General features: G+C 43.4%; 1 protein-coding gene across 8 annotated transcripts in view; it reads left to right on the plus strand.

The window, feature by feature from the left end:
• LOC138755770 (rho GTPase-activating protein 28-like) overlaps nucleotides 1-21,204 on the plus strand; it is a 213,469-nt gene extending 192,265 nt beyond the window's left edge. For all 8 annotated transcript variants that reach the window (XM_069922339.1, XM_069922341.1, XM_069922345.1 and 5 more), the window contains 5 exons: nucleotides 731-928; nucleotides 1,960-2,193; nucleotides 4,097-4,221; nucleotides 10,055-10,119; nucleotides 12,250-21,204. In XM_069922339.1, the coding sequence (XP_069778440.1) occupies nucleotides 731-928; nucleotides 1,960-2,193; nucleotides 4,097-4,221; nucleotides 10,055-10,119; nucleotides 12,250-12,341 (714 nt within the window). In that variant the 3' untranslated portion in view covers nucleotides 12,342-21,204. The remainder of the gene's footprint in view (nucleotides 1-730; nucleotides 929-1,959; nucleotides 2,194-4,096; nucleotides 4,222-10,054; nucleotides 10,120-12,249) is intronic.
• Nucleotides 21,205-21,954: the final 750 nt, after the last annotated feature.

A 21,954-nucleotide genomic window follows, 5' to 3' on the forward strand; every position in this document is an offset into this window, starting at 1 on the left:
TGGTTCCATACATCACCCCTTTTTGTCTCATTTTAGTAGCAATAACCCCCAAAGTCCACTTATTTTTCCCCTTCGTGTGTGATCGGATTGATGTCATTGATGTCTTTGAAGGTGAATGTTCATCTACGGGGAAAATAGTCTACAATTGTTATGTGAGGAGATGCATAGGTTGTGTTGAAAAGTCATCAGATGGTGGAGGGAAATTATGATTGGAAACTTCTGTGTAGTGAGGGCTGAGAGAGACCATTTTACATGACTCTATACATACATGTTAAAATTCCTAAACAGGTATAATTCCATTGTTAATTTGCACAGTTTATTCTTTAACATAGCTTTATACCAAAGATTCTCTTTTTTTCCACCACTCACATACCACCTTAAGTAGTCCCTTACTCACCACCGAGCACCTTTGGCATCCTTAGGTGCTCGGTGGTGAGTAAGGGATTACTTAAGCAGTTATGTAGGGGGGGGTGGGGAGGAAAGTTTGAGAACGACTGCTTTATATAATAAGCATTGGAGGTATAATCTCTCTTTATTTCTCATTAATGGTAAGACCAATAGGGGACCCAGATCCCCGAGGATTCCAAAATCTCTTAAAACATCACTGTGAAAATTGGCTTTTGAGTCTTTCTTGTGTGAGATGAACGAGAAGAGAAGGAAAAATGGGAAATCAAATGGCAACTCGGCTAATTTTTTTCTCTCTCCTCTCAATACCACTACCAAACTTTAGGCTTTCTTGGAATATCTCAGCAAAGTTGTCGCAAACGAGGCGAAAAACAGAATGAGCCTGTGGAACGTCTCCATGATTGTTGCACCAAACCTCTTCATGTGCAAAGGGAGAACTGGAAACCATCAACAGGCAGAGGCAGCCACCAAGGCTGCCAATATTGTCCAGTTACTCATCAAATATCAGGACATCCTGTGGACGGTAAGCAAACTTGTTAGGTGTACTTTATTCAATATGGACGAGTCATTTTCAACCTTTCCGGTTATGGCCCCCCACTCCCCCTTCATTCAAGTTTTGGTTTCTTCTGTACTTCTACCAGGCCTCTACCTGCTTTTCCACATTCTTGATGAATGGCTCAGGCTTTTACTTCCACTGGACGCAACATGACCTGCTGAGTTTCTTCAGCACTTTTGGGCATTTGGCACTAGACCTTAGCACCTGCAGATTTTCTTGTTTAACTGAACAACCGGAGGGGCACAGTGCTGTTTGAATCTGGTGTTGCCTGCAGTGTATTTGCACACTCGCCCTGTGTCTGTGGAGGGTTCCTCTGGGTGCTCCGGGTTCCTCCCACCCTTCAAAATGTAGGTCAATTGGATGTAATTGGGGGGGTCATAGGCCGAAAGGGTCCATTATCATGCTGCATGTCTGAATTTTTTAAAAAAAAGTAAGTCTTTCAAAATTTAAACTTCAGAATGTGTGTGCTGATGTTTTAGCAATGGGGAAGCCAAAACATCTGAATCTTTATGAATAAGGATTTGTATTTCTCCGACCAATCACTGATAAAGGTAATAAAATAGTGTAAAGCTTAAGAAGGAGGTGGAGTTCGTGTGAATTCAAAGTAAAATTAGCGTGGAAAGAATAGCAGCAGGTAGAGAATCATAACACCATAATTTTACATTGTTAAAATCTCCCAACATGTAAAGCCTGAAAGAAAGAGACTTCCTACTTATGAATTATTTCAATACCAGAGGTTAATTGGCAATAATTGAACAGATTGCTAAAAGGCCGCTTATACTAATGGATGATAAAATCTTTTGGTTCATCTCCAACAGCACAAATTGACATCTTCCTTCCACTCACTGAGCACCGAGATGCCATTTTCATGTTGGTGACAGTAACCTTGAAATTTCAATGATTCACACAAATAATTGTTCAGTAGGCCTCACTAATTGCATCTTGTCTAGGATATATGATTATCGATAACTTTGGCTTTTCCTCTTATTTTTACCCAGGTTCCTTCCTTTATGATAGCTCAGGTACGGAAGATGAATGAGAGTGAGAACAGGAGGCGGACAAGAGTGGCGTGGCTGTCTCCTCCTTCATTCTTTTTCCCTCCTGCCTTCAAGGGAAACTGCTCGCCCCCGTCTGGAAGCTCGGCCCGAGGTCGAAATCGGAACCCGGAGCTTGCCTCGTGGGACGTGGCCGGTGTGAGCCTATGCCCCAGTGCTCTGAGGCATAGCTTTAAGGTATGTTGGCATTTCCCTTCCTTCCATCAGCCCATCAATGAGATGCGGGTACTTGGAGATCTGTCCTTGTACTTGTTTAGCAATCCTTAACCATCTGCTTTGCTCCATGATAAAATTTAGTTATGGAATCACTTCCAACACCACTTCATGTGAGCGTTCTACATCACAACCCTCTGAGCAAGAACATCTCAGTTCTCCTCTGGGTCTTTATCCATTTATTTTAAATCTATGGTTATTCCCCTGAGCCAGAAGAAAATGTATTCTATTAAAACCCTTCCTTAACTTGAAAAATCACCTTGGAGCTTCTCAAGGAGAACAGTCCTAATTATTCCAACCTCTCCTCATAAAAAACATCTCATATTTCTGGAAAGCTTATAAAATTCTTCTTTAACCCCTCCTTGACCATTATATTTTTCCTGAAGTGAGGTTCTCAATCTACGGTCTAAGACAGCACTCAAAATTTTGATCACTGACTAGAAGTGCTCCAACCTCGGTCATTCACCGTGCTTCATAATGGTGTAGTGTTGGCAATTTATGCACGAGCAGTAAACCTGTCCATCACGGCAGATGGATGGATGGATGTTAGAGCTCACTGATCCCTTGCCTACAAGGAATGGTGGGGAGGTTTGTCTTGTGAGCTGTTCCAGGTCGACAACCTATATGTAGGTTATGGTCACAGAGAAAGGTGACCGAACCAAGGTGATCTAGCCCTTGAGAGAATCATTCAGGAGATTTTAAAAAAACTGTCCTTGAACCTGGTGGCGTATGATCTTACTCTTGTGAATCTTCCACCTGACAGGGGAAGGAGAGGAGTTTGTGGCCAGGATGGGATGAGTCTTCTAAAAGGTTTTCTGAGGCATTGGAATGCGCAGATGGAGGGGGGTGGGATGTGCAATGGTCTGAACTGTTCTGATGCCGTTCTCTACCAGCGTCTCCACATGGATTTACTTTGGATAAACTTCTCCCCAGATGTCTGTGTGGGTGCTGTTGATACTGAGATCTTGTTGAGGAGTCTGAACTTTGAATCTTCTTCTACGCCACAGATCTACCATTATCTCTATTTTCATATTCTTCTGGTACTGGTTAGTAAGGTTAAGATGGCACTGTAAGAGTTAATTTAATTTAATTTAGACATACAGCATGGCCCATACCCAAATACCCCAATTAACTTACAACCCTGGTACATTTTGAAGGTTAGGAGGAAACTTGTGCAGAACAGGAAGAACGTACAAACTCCTTACGGATTCGAACCTGGGACTCTGGCGCTGTAATTGCATGACGCTAACTATTAATCACCCTTGATGGAGGCCTCAAGCACAAAACATTGGCAATGTATCTTTATCTTACCAACAGAAAGTACAGGTACACATTCCTTTCTCCGGAACCCTTGGGGGGCAGTACATTCTGAATTTCAGATTCTTCTGGATTTTGGAACAAAAGCCAGCTACCTCAGATTTAAGCCCACTTGAATTGTGCTGTTGTGTCTCTCTCTCTCCTCCCCTCACCCACCCAAGTCGTGCTGCCATCTCTCTCCCCCTCGCCCACCCGAGTCGCTCTGCCTTCTCTCTCCTCTCCGCAACACACCCGAGTCGCGTTGTCGCCTCTCTCACCCCTTCGCCCGCTCGAGTCGCACTGCCCAATCTAGTCGCGCTGCTCAATCTAGTCGCGCTGCTCTCTCTCTCTCTCTCTCTCCCTCCACTGTACCAGCACCAGGAAAAAAATGCTGGTTTTTGGAGCTTTCCGGATTTTAGATGTCCAGATAAAGGATTGTGTACCTGTACACAATTTGGCCTGCTGAGTTTCTCCGGCATTGTGTTTTTGCAGAATTCACCCAATAAAGGTTCAACTGTACAAACGAAAAAATTCTTCTTGAGATTAAGTGTGATGTTCTCTTTCTCTGCAGTTGGACATACCAGAGGGAGTTATCCGTGTTTATGCCACAAAGCTCTCAAAGGTTTCAATGGCCATTCAGTTGGACAACGAGACGAAAGCAAGTGATATTTTGGCCCGGTTTCACTGTGAGAACAGGTGAGTTCCTGGAGGAAAGGAAAATCCTTCAAAGCCCAAGAAGGTGTTGATTGAGAAAATGTCTTCTTGTCTCCCCTTTAGAACCTTTCCTTTTCATTTTAAATGAATATTTGGTTGCAGAAAGCCTGATATAAGAAGGGGGAATACTCAGCCATCAGGCAGAATCTGTGGAATGAGAAACAGTTAACATTTCAGGTCCAAGACCTTTCATTGAAACAATAATTTTAAATCTATGATCTCTGATTATTTCCTTGCATGAATGAAAGAAAAATAGAGGGTTATGAGATGGGGAGAGTTTCTTTTTTTTTTTGGGTAGCTATATGTATGTCAGGTCGCATACTTGTCGCATGGTTGGGTGGTCGGTGACTACACCAGCTCCCCCAGCAGGCTTGCCTGGTGCGGAGGGTGGCTAGAGACCCTGCAGAATGAAAAACCAAGACTTGTCAAAGGGTGGATAATCCCTCTTGTAAGGTCAAAGGTCATCTAGCAAACACATGTCGTGAAGCGTGGAAAGGGCATCCCTTGCATTGAAGCTTGGTCTGGCCATTCACTGCAACAGAACTTCTCCCAGCTGTCTTGGACCCCACCATGCCCCTGGATCTAGGAGAGGATGTGAAGAGGGTGGGTCTGGAGCTGTGCAACCCCTACTCTCACCTAATACATTCAAGCAGCCGCTGTTCCTTTCTGAGGAATGCAATGTTAGTAAAGGCGAAGTAATCCACTTTGGTAGGAAAAACAGAAAAGCAGATTATTATTTAAATGGTGCAAAACTGCAGTGTAGAAGGACTTGGGAGTACTTGTGCATGAATCGCAAAAAGTTGGGTTGCAGGTACAGCAGGTTATTAAGAAGGCAAATGGAATGTTGGTCTTCATCACTAGAGGAATTGAATTCAAGAGCAGGGAGGTTATGCTGCAACCATACAAGGTACTGGTGAGGTTGCACCTGGAGTACTGTGTGCAGTTCTGGTCTCCATACTTGAGGAAGGATATACTGGCCTTGGAACCAGTCCAGAGGAGGCTCACCAGGTTGATCCCAGAGATGAGGGGGTTGACCTATGAGGAGAGACTAAATCGCCTGGGATTATACTCACTTGAATTCAGAAGAACGAGAGGAGATCTTATTAAAAACATAAAATTGTGAATGGGATAGATAAGATCGAGGCAGGAAAATTGTTTTCAGTGGTACGTGAGACCAGAGAGTAGTGAATCTCTGGAATTCTCTGCCCAGGAAAGTGGTTGAGGCTACTTCATTAAACATATTTAAGGTTCAGTTAGATAGATTTTTACATTAAAAAAGAATTAAGGGATAGGAGGAAAAGACAGGTAGGTGGAGTTGAGTCAGTGATCAGATCAGCTATGATCTTATTGAATGACGGAGCAGACTCGATGGGCCGGATGGCCTACTCCTGCTCCTATGTTCTTTTGAGTGTGGTATCCTTACAGGGCCTGTCAAGGATTTGGGTCTGTACAGCCTCTCCAAGACGCACATATCAAGCCCCACAAACTGACTGAAAGGAAACATCATCATCCTATGGGATGAATAGCCAGAAAAAAAAGTATATAGGTCTCCACATCGTAGACTGAAGGACCTGTACTGTGCGGTTATGTTCTATATATCGATGTGGAAGCTATGGAGAGGGTGCAAAAGAGATTTACCACGATGTTTCTTGCATTGGAAAATGTGTATTGTGAGGCAAAGTTAGCCTTCTTCTCTTTGGAGCGAAGAAGGATGAGAGGTGACTTAGAGGTCTCCAAGATTATGAGAGGCAGCACCTTTTTCCCAGGGCAGGAGTTACAAACACCAAAGGACATCTGTACAAAGTGAGGGGATGAAGGTTTAGGGGAGAGATTGGGGTAAGTTTTTTACAGAATTGTTGGTGCCTGGAATGCGTCACCTGGGGTAGTGGTGGAGACTGGAACAATAAGGGCATTTAACCGACTCTTAGAAAGAAACAAAAGAAGAAAGAAGACCGGAACATTAATGAAAGGAAAATAGAGGGTTATGAGGTAGGGAGTTTAGTTTTTTTAAAGATTTAAATAGGTACAACATCATGGGCCTAAAGGCCTGTACTGTGCTGTTATGTTCTACGTCTATGTCGAACGAATAGTATTTACACCCCTGAGACTCTATGGGTTTCTACCCAATCCCAAAGTTGTATGGGTTGATGAATCAACTGGAGTCTGAGGGGGAGTTGATGAGAATGGGATTGATGTACAATTGGTGTAAATGGGTGCTTGGGAGTCGGTGTGAAGTCAGTGGACTTGAGGGCTTATATCCATACTGTATCTATCTGTAGCCGCTTTCAGGTGGCCACAATACCCGACTGTAAAGCCGCCTATTGTACGCCAATACAGCTGTGGGGTGGCCACCTGAAAGAGGAGAACCCGGCCAAGAGGAGCACTTACCTAACCCTTCTCCTGGAGGAATAATCTCCAGCTCTGAGAATCCCCCGTGGTACCTGAAAGCAGCGGTGGGAATATGGCCACAGTCCACAGGAACTGGCGTTCGCTCGGACCCAGCTCTCCTCCAGCCGGCATGTTCAGGTGACAGAAAGACGTCTTCTCCACGGCCTCCTGAATGTCCCAGCTGCACTCCCCCAGCCGCGTCTGCCGGCGCATATGTGCGTCCGAGCACCTGAAAGCGGTTTGTGATACAGCATGGAACACCCTCCCCCACTTCCTTCCCACAGCTGTTCCACCCCCCCCCCCAACTTCCCTGTCTCCTTTTCCACAGACCAAATAAATTTTGTACCTTCCCCCTTATCATATTCAATTAACACCTTTTATGGGTCTGGAGTCCTCCTCCCCCATTGTTTCAATTTGGAGACTTGCTAATGTATCCTGCTCTTGTCTTTTCTGATTTTTCCTTGAAGGGTTCAGGGCCAAAACATCAGCTGTCTCCTTTAGATGCTAAACACCAGCTGAGTTCCTCCAGCATTTCGGTGTGTTCACTCGATCTGTTATGATTGTTACAGACAACTGACGTTTTAATTGTCCATCAACAATGATCACACCCACCTTCCAGTTCTAGTTCACACTAGAACGACCAGAATGCCAAAAATTCGGATCTCAGCGGGCGTTTACACTAGATACCTGAGGTGCGGTACTTTTGGCTGACCGCGATGTCTAATCTACATGTACGTCCCACTGTTCCAATATTTTACCTCCAGGACCTTTTACACAGACTGCATTCGGAATTTTGGGAACAATTTTCTGTGGTTTTAAACTGCAGAAAATGGGAGGGGTGGAGAGAACAAAGAATATCTGTGAAGAGTGGTGGAATGAATTATACAAAGAGTACTGACTCTTAGAGAGTGCCAAACATTTGTTAATTGTTGCTGATCGATCTGGAAGAGGTGTAAATAGACAGGGGTGGGTGCACTGAGACTGGGGTACAAACCCAGCAGTTACTGGAAACCTGAAATAAAAGAGAAATGTCCACCAGTTGGACAGCTTTGGTGAAGAATAAATATTGATAGGTACCCTACAGCTTGTTGAATATTTATCAGAACTGGCCACTTCTGACTCAAACCAGAAAGGGTGGATGCCCAAAATATTTGAAATTAACGTTAATTCCGGTTGTGATGTGGGAGATGGGATTCTGTTCTTCAAGTCAATGCAAAAGCTTATCTCCTGCCTGGGCTTGAGACTCATTATTGAATTTCAATAAGGTCAGGTAATGAAGTTTCCATTTTTGCATCAGAAATGAGTTCAGAAATGGCATGCAGCATACATACAATGTGCTAACAGGCCCTTCAGCCCATGGACCCATGCCACACATTTACACCCAATTAAGTTACAACCCCTCCCCCCCCCACCCCACCCCACACCCCTTCTGAATGTATTTTGTAAGGGTGGGAGGAAACCAGGGCGCTCGGAGGAAACCTATGCAGACATAGGGTGCCAGATTTGAACCTGGGTTGAATGCAGTATGATAGCGTGATGCTGACCGTTACCCGAAATGTGCCACCCTAATTTCTCCACAGACAATGCATGACTTGCTGGATATTTCCAGCATGTTTCTTTGTCTGATTTTCAATAACTAGGGTTTTGCATCTCATGGTTGCAGCATTGATTATTGCTACTTTCTCCTCTGTTCTCATTCACTCCCTTTCTTTAAACCTCCTCCAGAGAGAGCAGCTCTGTTCAACAGACCTTTGACCCCTTCATTGAACCAGCATTGACATCGTTCTTAGTCTCTTAGACTCTCTCCTATTACAGACATATATTGAACAGTACAGCATAGTGCAGGCCATTAAGACCTTGATGTTGTGCTGACCTATATAAACCTACTCAACAAACTAAACCTACCCTACCTCACACCCATAACCCTCTCTTTTTCCTGCATCCAGGAGCCTGTCTAAGAGTCCCCATTGTTCAGCCTCCACCGCCATTCCAGGCACTCTCTGGGTGTAAAAAAAAGAACCCTATTATCTCCCTTAAACTTTCCTCCCCTCACTGTATCTGATGTTTGCTTATCTGATGTCCACTTATCTATTGCCTCTTTAGATTTGAAAGAAGCAAGGGTTGGGTCGAGGTGAACAGAAGTGGGAGCACTGAGCAGACTCACACATGAAGTCGCTGAAGCTGCTCTTCCCGCACTTGCTCACTGTCCCATCACAGCTATTTCTGTGATTTTTCTCCCATGTTCCGTTTTAGTTTGCTTCTGACCAGAAATAGAACTCATTGTTTCCCCCTTTTGTATCCTTTTTGCCTTTATGTACATAAAATCTCTCAAGGTTATTCTTAATGTTATCTGCCAGAGCTATCTCCTGTCCTGTTTTCCTTTTTTAGTTTGGTCCTCTGTTTCTGAAGCTCCTTCAAGTATGAACGATCCCAGGTGCTTATACCTACCCCATGCCTCCTTTTTGCTCTTGGCCAGAGCCTGAACTTCCCTCATCATTCAAACCTCCCTATGCTTACATGTCTGACCCTTCAGTCGAACAGGAACATGCATGTCCTGGACTCATGTCAACACACTTTAAAAAAAAAATCCCATTTCCCTAACATTCCTCTTCCATCAAACAACCTTCTCCAATTAACCCGAGCTAGTTTTTGTCTTGTACTGTCAAAAGTTATTCTTGCCCCAATACTGGATTTTAATATAGTCCCATCCTGTCTCTCTTCATAACTGTTTTAAATCTAAGACAACAATGGTCACTGGTCACCAAAGGCTCATCCACAGAACATTTTGTTGACTTATTTTTCGCAATTTCCCAAGACCAGATCAAGACTTTCCCTCTACATATTGCCAGTGGAAACATTTGACAAATTTCGCCCTGCCTGAACTTTTTACACTTTGACGTTCCCACGAGTCCTCTAGCACATGGCACACCAGTAGTAATGCCCTTGAGGTGCTGCTACTCAGTCTCTCAGCTAATAGTCAGCAAATCCAAGCATCAACATAAATCATATTAGTCGGGGTCACACATTGGCCTTTGACTTGGGCATCATTCCATAACTCAGAATACTACCATATGTGTCGAGCTGTCATTTACGCTGCTTAGATAATATAAATTGGAATTCTTGTTCAGAATGACTGAAGTATGAGTGCACGTGGACAGAAAGAATAGTATTTGGATGTTAAATTCTCGTTTTCCCATTGTCTCTTTAATGATCCAAGTTGTTTACAGAAAACCTTCCTCTTGATCTGGCCTCAACTTTGCATTTACAAAAATAAAATCAAAGTATTTCACATTTAATGATCGAACAAACAGAACTGAATGATTTGCAATAAATTTCAAATCCGTTTGATGCTTAAAAAAAGTGATGAGAATTGCAAATGTCAAAATATTCCAAATTAAAGACCCTCTTTCTTTTTTTACCTTCGCAGCTCAAGTTCTACAGCGCCCCTCAATGGACAGAGCCATTATCTGTTCGAAATTGGTGGAAACATTGGTAAGATTCTACTTAAAATATTAAAATGTATGAGATGAATTAATATTATTATATCACTAAATAGTCATTGAAAATGGTTAAAGGTTGCTGCTGTCTTGGAAGATTAACGTGCTTGAGTTGTAAAGTTCAGCGACCAAAGTTACAGGGATTCTGCTAAGGCCCGAAATCTTTAATTATCAGATGGGTTAGGCGATAGGTACTTGAGTGAACAGGACTGAGGTGAAATTAAACTGTGTATAGAAAGGCAGAGTGGCTATCACAACACTATTACAGCGCCAGCAGGTTCAAATTTGGTGCTGTCAGTGGACACACTAAATAATTTGAGTGACTTTAGACTGAGTCTCTGATCTACAGGCTTTTATTCACAATGGACAAGGACCTCATCCTGTGCCATGACCCGGGCTTTCTGGGGAAGGGTCATGGAGTTAGAGGCTTTATAAAAGGTCAAAAGAGGAAGGGGCCACAGGTACAGTCACAGGACGGGGCGGAACATGGTAATCAGAAATACAGCAGTTCACCATATCAGTAAAGGAGTTTGTATGTTCTCCTCATGCCTGCATGGGTTTCCTCTGGGTGCTCCGGTTTAATCCCACATCCCAAAGTCGTAAGGGGCTCGGAGGGTGTATTTTCGCAGCATGGGCTTGTGGGCTACAAGGGGTGAATTTCTAAATTTAAAAAAAATTGAGAGGGTAAGCAATGTGGACAGAGAGACACAAAAAGACTAATAATACAGTATAGGGATGTGGATTTAAGTTAATGGATAGAAGAATTTGAACAAAATCTTTGCATCAAATGAGAAGAGGGGATGGGGTGTGAAAAGTCATTAGGCCATTTCAGATAACCCAAAAGTTGAGATGTTAAGGCAGAGAAACTCCACCAAAGCACATAATCACCAACCTTTCTGAATGTGTGGAGGCAGTGTCCGAGAGGGATAATCTCCACAGCACAGCCCTCCGCCGATCAATCTGAATGTACAGCCGTACTAACCCGCGGTTTAGGGACGGGTTGATGATGCCGTCAGCCCGCGACCCAGCTCCCCACTCACCCTTCTCCCTCCAAGTCAGGGGCGGCGGGGAGCCCTCGGGGGAGTCAGGAGAGCAGGGGCCAGGGGGCAGCGAGGGCTGTCAGCGGGGACAGTTGGGGCAGCGGGAGCTGTCAACGGCGGGGGAGGGGGTGTTGGTGGGTCCCCCATCAGGGCATTCAGGGCAGCGGGGACTGGAGGGGCAGCAGGAGCTGTCAGCGGGGTGCAGCAGGGACCATTGGGACAGCGGGAGCTGTCAGCGAGAGTCAAGGGGGCAGTGGGGACCATCAGGGCAGTCGGGACAGAGGGGACTGGCGGGGCAGTCAGGGGGCGGCAGTGCAGGCTGGGACAGCCACATTGGGCTGCTCTCTGCGGTTCAAAATGCGGCAAAGCAATGGCCATCTTCCCTTCCCATAATCCCCCTCACAGCTGGAACTGTTCTGGGAACCATAGAATGGTTTCAGCTGCATGGGGGACTATGGGTAGGGAAGATGGCCATTGTTCTGCCGCGTATTTATGACAGGTGGCGCTTTGGCACCAGTCTCCCTGCCTCCGTCGAATCCAGAGGGGACTACGAGGCACCTCTGGATATGAATGGAATGCTGGAGTAGCCTTTTAGGGCTGCTGTCTGAAAAATAAGTTCCCATTTTCTGTAGCCAGTCTCAAGACGAAGGCCCGACATGAAATGGCCTATATGAAAGGTTGCTAGAGGTGGAAACCCTCACTACAATTGAGCAGAACTACATACTGTAAGTCAGGAAATGGATTTATCAGCGGTACAACTGAGCAGCTCCAGTGGATCATTTCAGGGAGTTTGGTTGTGAGTCAGGAGTCTTGCTTTGAGTTATGAGTCACATCAATGTTTAATGGATCAGGTTAACAGCAGTTAAATCCATCCAAGGGGGCAGACAATACTGAGTGAGGAAATGAAAATTCTCCGATGGTGGTTTTATTTTAACTTGGGTACTTAAAGCAGACTTTAGTTCTTTTACCCATTAGCAGAGTGAAGTTTTGCTTACGGGAACAAGTTCAGAATCCAGTGACTTTGTTTGTTTCTTTATGCGGCCATTTACATTTCATTATTTACAATGAGTTGTTCCTCTTTTCAGGAGAACGGTGCCTGGACCTCAACACATACATTCTAGACTTGTACCATTTAAATCCCAATGCAACATGGGTCATTAAACCCAGAACACTGTGAGATTGCTCGCTGCAGAAAGATGGCCCATAAAATAATCTTTGAAGCAGTAACGGTGAATGCAACTGTTGGGATTTCTGAGAACAATGCATGTTTTACGATGGAGCCTTTACATCTAAGGTTGCTGTTTCCGGAAAGAGTTCAGTTATGGAAGGTGATTGTTTCAGCAATCACCATCTTGCTCATCGTGTTGAAGGATTTAATGCAGCCGTTTGTCATTCGGTGCAAGTCCAGAGCATGAACAAGAGTGCTCACCAGTTGGAAGTCTTTCCCTTTTTCCTCGAGCAACTCAGCATCCTGTGTGTGTGCCCTAAAATAAACAACTAGCTGTAACTCATCTGTCGGCCCACCGGACAGTAATATTTAAAGACACACTCTTTAAGGAATGTGCATTTTAAACAAGAGCAGACCACAGTTGAGGTAAACGACAGATACAACCGACCATATTTTACTTTGCATTCTCTTTTGTGTGGGGGTGGGGTGGGGGTGGAGAAGGTGCTTATTTGGTCAGAGAAAGGGGAGCAGCCAAGTAATCAACAAGAGGGATGTATTTTTTTTCCCCCCTCAAGTGGAAATAGTGCCAAATTCCATGTCTCCAATCAGACGGGAAGTCGTTACATAATGAGAGGACGATGGCTGCACCTGCACTCACACGGAATTCCTGTCGGAAAGTGACCCTGGGCTGAGTTACAAATCAGCCTGGAATTTTGTTTTTCAAGTTGCTGAAGGCCAGATTTTCCAACTTTGTTCCCGTGGAGTGTGCTTATATACGGAAACGCGAGCTGTGGTCACTGCAAGCAAGCAAGGCCTCGAATCCGCTGGAAATAAAACTCTTACACTTTCTTGACAAGATGGAGAAAGGGAACCTAATCTCTGTGACCATTCCTGTTGGTCATGTACTATTAATGTCACTTCTCTTGATTGTATTTTGATATCTCCTGAGGAACTAGTTTCCTTTTGTGCGATGAGCTATGAGCAGAAAATGAGGCAATAAGTGAAGATGAGTTACTAGCCTATTCTGTGATAACTCCCCCCTTCCTCCACCCACCCACCCCCCACCCCGGTCACCTTCATGCACCCTGAGGCACTGAGTCCAGAATTGGGTCACAGATCAGCCAAGGTCTCATTATAAGGTGGAACAGAATTGAACAGCTAAATGACCACGTCCTATTCAAATATGTAGTCTCCTCTGAGCTCGCTAACCTGTGCAGATGCTTTGGAATCTTTACTCTGTGATATGCTCCTCAGAGAGCCTGGCTCTTTACATAGAAGTTGCTGGCAGACTATTGGTACCTTCCCCTGACATGGGTGAATATTGGCCACAACATTAGGCTGGGGGAACGGGGGTGCTTTTGTGTGAGAATGGCTGCCATTAATATTTCAGCCTCCTAGAAAAAAATGTAGGGTCGTTTGTGTTTTTTTAAAATTCAACTCTGCAAACTGAAGATTCTTTGTAGCCTGTTCTTCATTGGAAAGTGCTTATCAAAATGTCAACCGTTAGCAGATGTAACCTGACACCTTTCAGAAGTGAGGTGAAAATATCCTGAAATTTGCATGTTTTACTGTTAAAACAACAATGAGAGGGTACAACTGACAAAACTTCCTGTTTATGTGGAACGATATCTTTCTTTGGCTTGGCTTCGCGGACGAAGATTTATGGAGGGGGTAAAAGTCCACGTCAGCTGCAGGCTCGTTTGTGGCTGACAAGTCCGATGCGGGACAGGCAGACACGGTTGCAGCGGCTGCAGGGGAAAATTGGTGGGTTGGGGTTGGGTGTTGGGTTTTTCCTCCTTTGCCTTTTGTCAGTGAGGTGGGCTCTGCGGTCTTCTTCAAAGGAGGTTGCTGCCCGCCGAACTGTGAGGCGCCAAGATGCACGGTTTGAGGCGAGATCAGCCCACTGGCAGTGGTCAATGGGGCAGGCACCAAGAGATTTCTTTAGGCAGTCCTTGTACCTTTTCTTTGGTGCACCTCTGTCACGGTGGCCAGTGGAGAGCTCGCCATAGAACACGATCTTGGGAACGATATAGAATTTAGAGAAATAGGCGGTGTGGGCCAATTGAACATTTCAGGAGTTTCCTCCCATTATATCTCTCTATGTGCTCTTCTGTTCGATTTGTGCAGTGCACATTTCATTTGGTTCTTCAGGAAAATTGAATTGTGTTATCATTTTAGAGTGATATCACTAAGAGTAGCATGTCCACATTGCGGATAACATGACAGTAACTCATGTTGGGTGAGCACTAATTGGGAATTTTGGTGCCTGTGGCCCATGCTTGCATCCACCTTGACAGGATCATGCCTTCCTGACATCACCGGAGAACTAGTTGCCTTTTTAAGGTGTTACAAAATTCCACCAATCAAAACCAGACTGATTGCCTATTGAATAACATGGAACCGCAGGATCTTTGAATTGTCATAGAGTCAAAAAGCATACAAAAGAACCTTTTGGATCCATTTAGTCTGTACTGACGATCAAGCACCTATTTTACACTAATCACATTTTATTCTCTCCACAATTCCACGAGTTGCCCCCAGATCCTGTGACCCTTGCAAACACTTGTGGAAATTTACAGTGGCCAATTGACCCACCAGGTGGCATGCCTTTGGGATGTGGGAGGAAACCAGAGCACCCAAGGAAATGTATGTGTTCACAGGAATGAATAAACTCTACGGAGACATTACTGGAGTTCAGGACTGAACCCTGGTCATTGGAGTGGTGAGGCAGCTATATCCTCCAAAAATGATGAGATATCATTTTTTTAAACTTATTTTACCCTTGAGTGAAAACTTGATAGGACAGTGGTGCTGTCACTGGGAAATCTCTTCACTGGCCCAGTAAGGTCCACAGTACGAGGCTACCTTGTCAAGGTGGTCTAACAAACTTTTCACTTGAGGAATCAATGAAGGTCCCAGGAAACCACCAGTTTCTCATTTTCATTGCTTCGCCAACCCCAGTGACAGTCAGGGAAGAGATAAAACGAGTTACCATGCCAGATCTGGATGGTATAGTACAACTCTTTTAAAGAGATCTTGTGCTCTCTCTCTCTCTCTCTCACGCACACACTCACACATTCTGTACCTCATTTAACATCTATTCAGGCCAACCTTTGAAATATATTCCCGTCAATAATTGAAGAAGCTTCACTGCCTTCTATTGACTTCATCAGTTGGTAAGTGATGCTCCCCATGGTGGAGATATTGAGAAACTGGCCTTCCTAGTAGCTGGTCATTGATCCAGGGTTGCTGTGGGGTCAGTCAGAATGTTTCCTGACCCTGCCCTAGGTTTGGGTTACTGGTCCATTGATATATGTGTTGTTCAAACAACCTAATGTAAAAGTGGGGGCAATATCTGGAACAAATATAAAAGTGGGGGAAATATCTGGAACAAATATAAAAGTGGGGAAAGGTGGCGGCACGGTTGGCGTAGCGGTTAGTGCAACGCCTTTACAGCGCCAGCGATCGGGACCAGGGTTCAAATCCTGCACTGTCTGTAAGGAGTTTGTATGTTCTCCCTGTGTCTGCATGGTTTTCCCTGGGGGCTCTGGTTTCCTCCTATCGTTCAAAATGTACCCGTGTTTGTAGGTTAATTGGGTGTAATTGGGGCATGGGCTTGTGGGCTGAAATGGCCAGTTACCATGCTGTATGTCTAATTTAAAATTTAAATGAAATATAATACAGTTGCTGCCTTGCCATGTGATATTGGTATGTTGGTATCTGAAAATTAGGCACGGGAATGACTTATCTGGAGAGCCAATAAGGAGTAACACAGAGACTCTGGATGGACTCAGGTCAGGCATTATCCATGGAAGGTAATAGACAGTCAACACTTGGGCTATAACCCTTCGTCAGGAATGGCAAAGAATGGGGCAGGAGCCAGTATTGGGTTGGGATCCTTTCTTGACTGTAAGGGGATCCTCGAAAGCAGGAATTGGCGGTTGGTGCAATCGTAGTGTGTAGTGTGACCATTTAAAAAAGAGGGATGATAAAAATCAATAGAAAAATATGGAATTGTCCTGAATGATTGCTAGAGAGGCTAAGTTTCTCCAGCACGATTTGTATTGCACTCAACCCCATCACCTGCAGACTTTCTTATTTAACTGCTTTCTTTACAGACCTCCATTGATTTGCTAGTGGCCAGTGATATACCATCATCATATTAATCCCCTAAAAGCATAATTTCTTAATTTGGATGCGTTCTGCAAAGCGTTAAAGATAGCAATTTCCATCTAATTCTTGTCATAGTGTGGAAATTAGGTGAAAACGGGCTGCAGACGTTATCACTCTGAACATCTCATTGAATATTTGGTTTCACTTGCAGCAAACAGATCAGATGAGAGATTAGTGCCTGATAATTGCTTCTTTTCCACTGCCACGTCTTTTGTAGTTATAATCAAAATCCAGTTCTTTGTATGTTCATCAACGTTGGAAGATTGGCGACAGTTAGAGATCCAGGCAGTGCTCCAATTGGGGTAGGTCTATCCTTCAGGATGATGTGGAGATTAACAATTTTTGAGGGGAAAATGTACAGGAATCACAGTTGCAAGGGAATGAGTTTCAGTCTTTGGAATTAAATCTCAGACTTTAGTCAGTAGCATGCGAGTTCAGCTCGCTATCCAGACAGTGAACAGTGTTACTTGTAAAAAAAAACACTAGTTGTGGTTCATAGCAGAACAAAATGCTAGTGGATTAACATGCTGATGGTTCACTCATGCCTTAGATATGTCTGATTCAATTGAACTTGGGTGGTCACAGCCATGTTCTTTGCAATCCTTCATGTGTCATGTGAACCCGCCCTTCAATATAGCAGTTAAGAGTTCTTAGAAAGGCTACAGAAATGGCTGTGGTAAAATGAGGAGGTAGGAAGGAGGCTATGGCCCACTATGGGCCAGATTAGCATTAGAGACTGACAATACCTCACTTTCTTTACCATTGGAGTACACTTGATGCCAGAAATTCCACCTCCAACACTAACAAAGGTGAGAGATCAATCCACAAGCTAATGAGGTGGAAGGGTCAAATGACTGGGTCAAAAAAAAACCTCCTGGTGACCAGATCTGAATAAATAACATTTTGATAACACTCCAGCTGCCACGCGAAGGTTTAATTGTAGCTTTAATTTTTAACACTACAGAAAGAGTTAAGAAACTCTTCATTTGTAACAATAACTCCACTGCCAAAAATGCAGTGGAAATTATAGTGTATTTAAAACCTTGTGTGTTTGAGAACAATTTCCACTTTTTTTATATGTTTATTATTGATGCATTTTTTTTAAACTTTATGTTTTTCTGAAATGTCTGTGCAAAGCTACCTCTGTTTTATTCTTGTATTTACTGATGATTCCTGACAATTCCAGTTGGGATTAGTTGAGAGGACCAGGAGGGGAGAAAAGGTCCTTTCTGTACATGGGATGATCAATACAAATCGTTCCCCCACCCACCCAAGACCTGCAATTAATCAGCAGGTGTAGATCGAGGTAGAAGACTCTGTCTGTATACTGCATCAAAGTAAAAACACACAGAAATGCCGGAGGAACTCAACCGGTCTCATGGCGTCCCTAGGAGGTAAACGTATATTACTGGATGCTGTGAGACCGGCTGAGTTCCTCCAGCATTTCTATGTGTTTTTACTCCAAACACAGCATCTACAGACTCTTGTTTCACTCCTCACACCAAAGATGGCAGCAAGAGTAAGGGTTTGAATGGGACAGAAGTTAACGTTTAAAATAAATGAGTTGCCTTAAGAGTTGTAATACTGGCAAATGAGTTGTAATACTGGCAAATGAGTTGCCTTAAGAGTTGTAATACTGGCATTTCACTATTCTGATGGTATGATAATCTCCTCCACTCTGTTATAAGATTATAAATCTCCATGTAACTCTTTGTTGAATACATAGCACCATGTTGTAATTTAACACTAATCACTTACCAAACCGGCCACAAAATGAGAGGTTAAGCCATGCCTTATCCCTTGGCTAATGCTAAACTACTACTTCTTTAAGATTCTTGCTGCTGCTTCCTGGAAGCAATATTATGTGATTTCACCCCCACCTCACCCAGAAGAAACACCTTCATGGCCGGGACATGAATCCGGCAGCATTGGCCACCCTTCCAACTTTTGTTTAATTTAACTGAGATGGTTCTATCCAGGTTGTGGTTCTATTCTGCCAGCTTGACCTTTTGCCAGAAGGTCAAGGATGAATCTTTTGCTCCAGGACTCGCCTTGTAGTTGTAAGTGTTGTTACCTACTGATGGTGGGAGGACAAGAGCTGCCTTGTGTGAATCATAGTCACACAGGACAGAATGAGTCCCTGCTAACCATCAAGTACCCATTTGCACTAATCCTATTTCATAGCACTAGGCCCAAAGCATTTACGTTTAAATGATCTAAATTCTTAAATATTGTAAGTCTCTGCCTCCACCAGTTCACAAGCAGTGTATTCCAGATTGCAACCACTCATTGGGTGAACATATTCTTCCTCGTTTCTTCGCTAAACCTTGCGCCTATGTAGACTAGCTTTAGGCACCATGGCTGCAGGGAAATAATTTCTTCAATTCTACTCTATCCATGCCTCTCATATTTTTGCATAAATCAATCAGGTCTCCTTCAGCCTCCATGAAAAAGAACTGATTCTATCCATTCTCTCCTCCCAACTGAAACATTCGATCCCAGACAATATCCTGGTGATGCCCCACTGCATCTTCCCCAGTTTAATCGTATCCTCATGTAGTATACTGGTCAAAACTTCATGCATTACTACACTGTGACCTAACCAATGTTATTTATAGTTGCACATTAACTTCCCTATTCTCTGTTGATGAAGGCGGGTATCGTGCTGCCAATTTTAACAAATACGGCATGGTTGACATAGCAGTTACCGAAATGCCTTTACAGCACCAGTGATTAGGACTGGTCTGGGAACTGGATGGGTTCAAATCCCACACTGTCTGTAAGGAGTTCACCCCGTGTCTACATGGATTTTCCACGGGGCTCTGATTTCCTCCCACTGTTCAAAATGTACTGGGATGTAGGTTTGTGGGGTGTAGGTTAATGGGGTGTAAATTGGGCAGCCTGGACTCATGAGCCGAAATGGCCTGTTACCGTGCAGTATGTCTAAATTTAAAAATACCATCTGCCCTCACTTAGTCGATATTACCTCCATTCCCTGTTTGTTCCTGTGGCTAATCTAAATATCTCTCCACCACTTCCTCTGGCTGTGTATTCCTGACACCCACCTCTATGTGTCAAAAAAAAGTGTCTCGCAAACCTCCTTTAAAATTTCCTCTCTCACTAAAATATATCCACTCTTGTCTGATATTTCCACACTGGGGAAAAAGACTATGTCCACTCTATCCATGCCTCTCATTGTTATATCTACTTCCATCGGGGTTAACCCCAGCCTCTGACACTCACATTTTTCCAACCTCTTCTTATAGCTGATACCCTCTAATCCAGGCAATGCCAAAGTGAACCTCTTCTGCACTCCTTCCAAAGTTTTATACACCTGCAACAGGACTTTATGGAGCTGTGGATCTGCACCACAAGATCCCTCTGTGTCTCCGTGCTCCTGTGGGTTTTGCCATTTACTGCACACCTTCCTCTTCTATTTGACCTCCCAGGATGCAGCACCTCACACTTGTTTGGATTAATTTCTGAGCTCATTTCCAAATGGACACTATCCTGTTGAATTCTTCCTCATTGTGTATAATTCCACTAATCCTGTGTCACCTGTAAACCCAAACTACATTTTCATCCAAATCATTTCTAAATCAGACAAATGGAGGTCGCAGAATGGTACTGTCAGTCAGAATTAAACCCCCTGCACCTCTTCCCTCTGTCTTCTATAGCCAAGCCAAGTCTGATCTAACAGGTCTCCATGGATTCCATGTCCCTTAATCTTCTGGATCATCTCACCATGAAGGACCTTATCAAAATATTGACTGAAGTCCACATACACAATATCCACTGACTTACTCACACGAACTACCTTCATTTTCTCAAATAAACTCAATCAAATCTGTCCTGTAATGATTTCTCACAATAACTTCAGGAAAACCTGCTGAAGATGAGGAAATTTTCATGGAAATCTTCTCCATCAGTTCCCACACCCCAAGTCAAGTAGATTCACAGTAAATATATCTTCCGCCCACAACCATCCGTCATGACAGATAACATTTAAACACCGCTTTCTGTCAGAAGATCAGCCCTATTCACGATGGACCTGAAAGGCAGCAGGTAGAAGAGATTTTCATTACCATTTCACTTGGGCCCAGTTTAAAACTCATCCCAGAGATGTAAAGCCATTCAATATGGTTTTCAATTTTGTAACGTGAATTTAAAATAAGTTGCTATCTTTGAAAGTATAATCAACGTCCTGGACAGAAAAAATCCTGGCTTGCAAACCAAATATTCTTTTCTTGCATTTACTCATTATTCATATAGAAGACTGTCATTTGAAACATAAATGACTTCTGTTTGACATTTTTAAAAAATAATTATATTATTCATGTAAATGTGTTTCTTGTTATGTGATCTGATTGTACAATGGGTGATATTGAAGTAGATCAATGCAACGTGATGGGTGATGTGCTTTTCCAGATCATCAACAGTGTCCTCCTGTCGAACCACTTGGTATTCTTGGAGTATCCTTCATTTCTTCGGAGGTGATGAACTGAGCAGTATATCCTGTGGGTGTATTCATGTTCAGTGCGTGCGTGTGTGTATGTGTGTGGAAGTAGAACAGGGAAATGTTCAATGATGAGCTTCTGAAGAATACTACTGAAAAGGAACAGAAGCATTATCAATGTGTACAAATGTATATTGTAATTTAGCAAGTTCAAACCACTTACCAATAAAATGATGAAAACAATGTTTTTATTAATACTTATCATCAATATAATTTTGTTTTAATATGAATGCAATTTGAAGCTGTATGCATTTGTCTAGAAATAACAAGTAACAGTAGTTTAAATATACACAGGTTGAGGTGATTATGTTTGGATGCATTGAAGGGATTGAAAGGCAAGTAAATGGGGGAGTAAAGAATAGAACAGTGATGTATGAAAGAAGCCATGAAGAAAGATTGGGAAGTACAAAAACTGGTCTATGTTTTAAATTTTGGGCAAGCATCTCAGCTATTTCCAATTGGATCTTCAAGCAGGCTTAAGTTTTATGATTCCCAAGTCTAATATTTCTATGTAGCTCTCTGCAGTACAACTGGCATTCCCTTAAAACCCTACTTCTGTGTGACACAGAAAGAGACTACTAGCCTGTTTTGAGTGAGGAAACCAGTTTGGTAAGTCTCAAAGGCAAGGATTCTGAACACAGGTTTGATAAGGAAGGATTTTATTTACACAAGGTAACTGTGGGAAATGGTAACAGATTCAATGCGCCTTGGGAAAGTAATAGTGGACAATTGATGAACGTGGGGAAAATAGCATGGGAACAAAACACACACACACACACACACACACACACACACACACACACACACAAACACAATGAACTGCTACATACAATGATCAAGGAAAAATCTCTATGATACCCCACCTCCCCTTGACTCAGTGCAGACACGGCTCTATGCTACAAGGGGCACAATTAAAAGCTCTCAACCCTTTTA

Source organism: Narcine bancroftii, chromosome 2 (genome assembly GCF_036971445.1).
Source record: "Narcine bancroftii isolate sNarBan1 chromosome 2, sNarBan1.hap1, whole genome shotgun sequence".
Lineage (NCBI taxonomy): Eukaryota > Metazoa > Chordata > Chondrichthyes > Torpediniformes > Narcinidae > Narcine > Narcine bancroftii.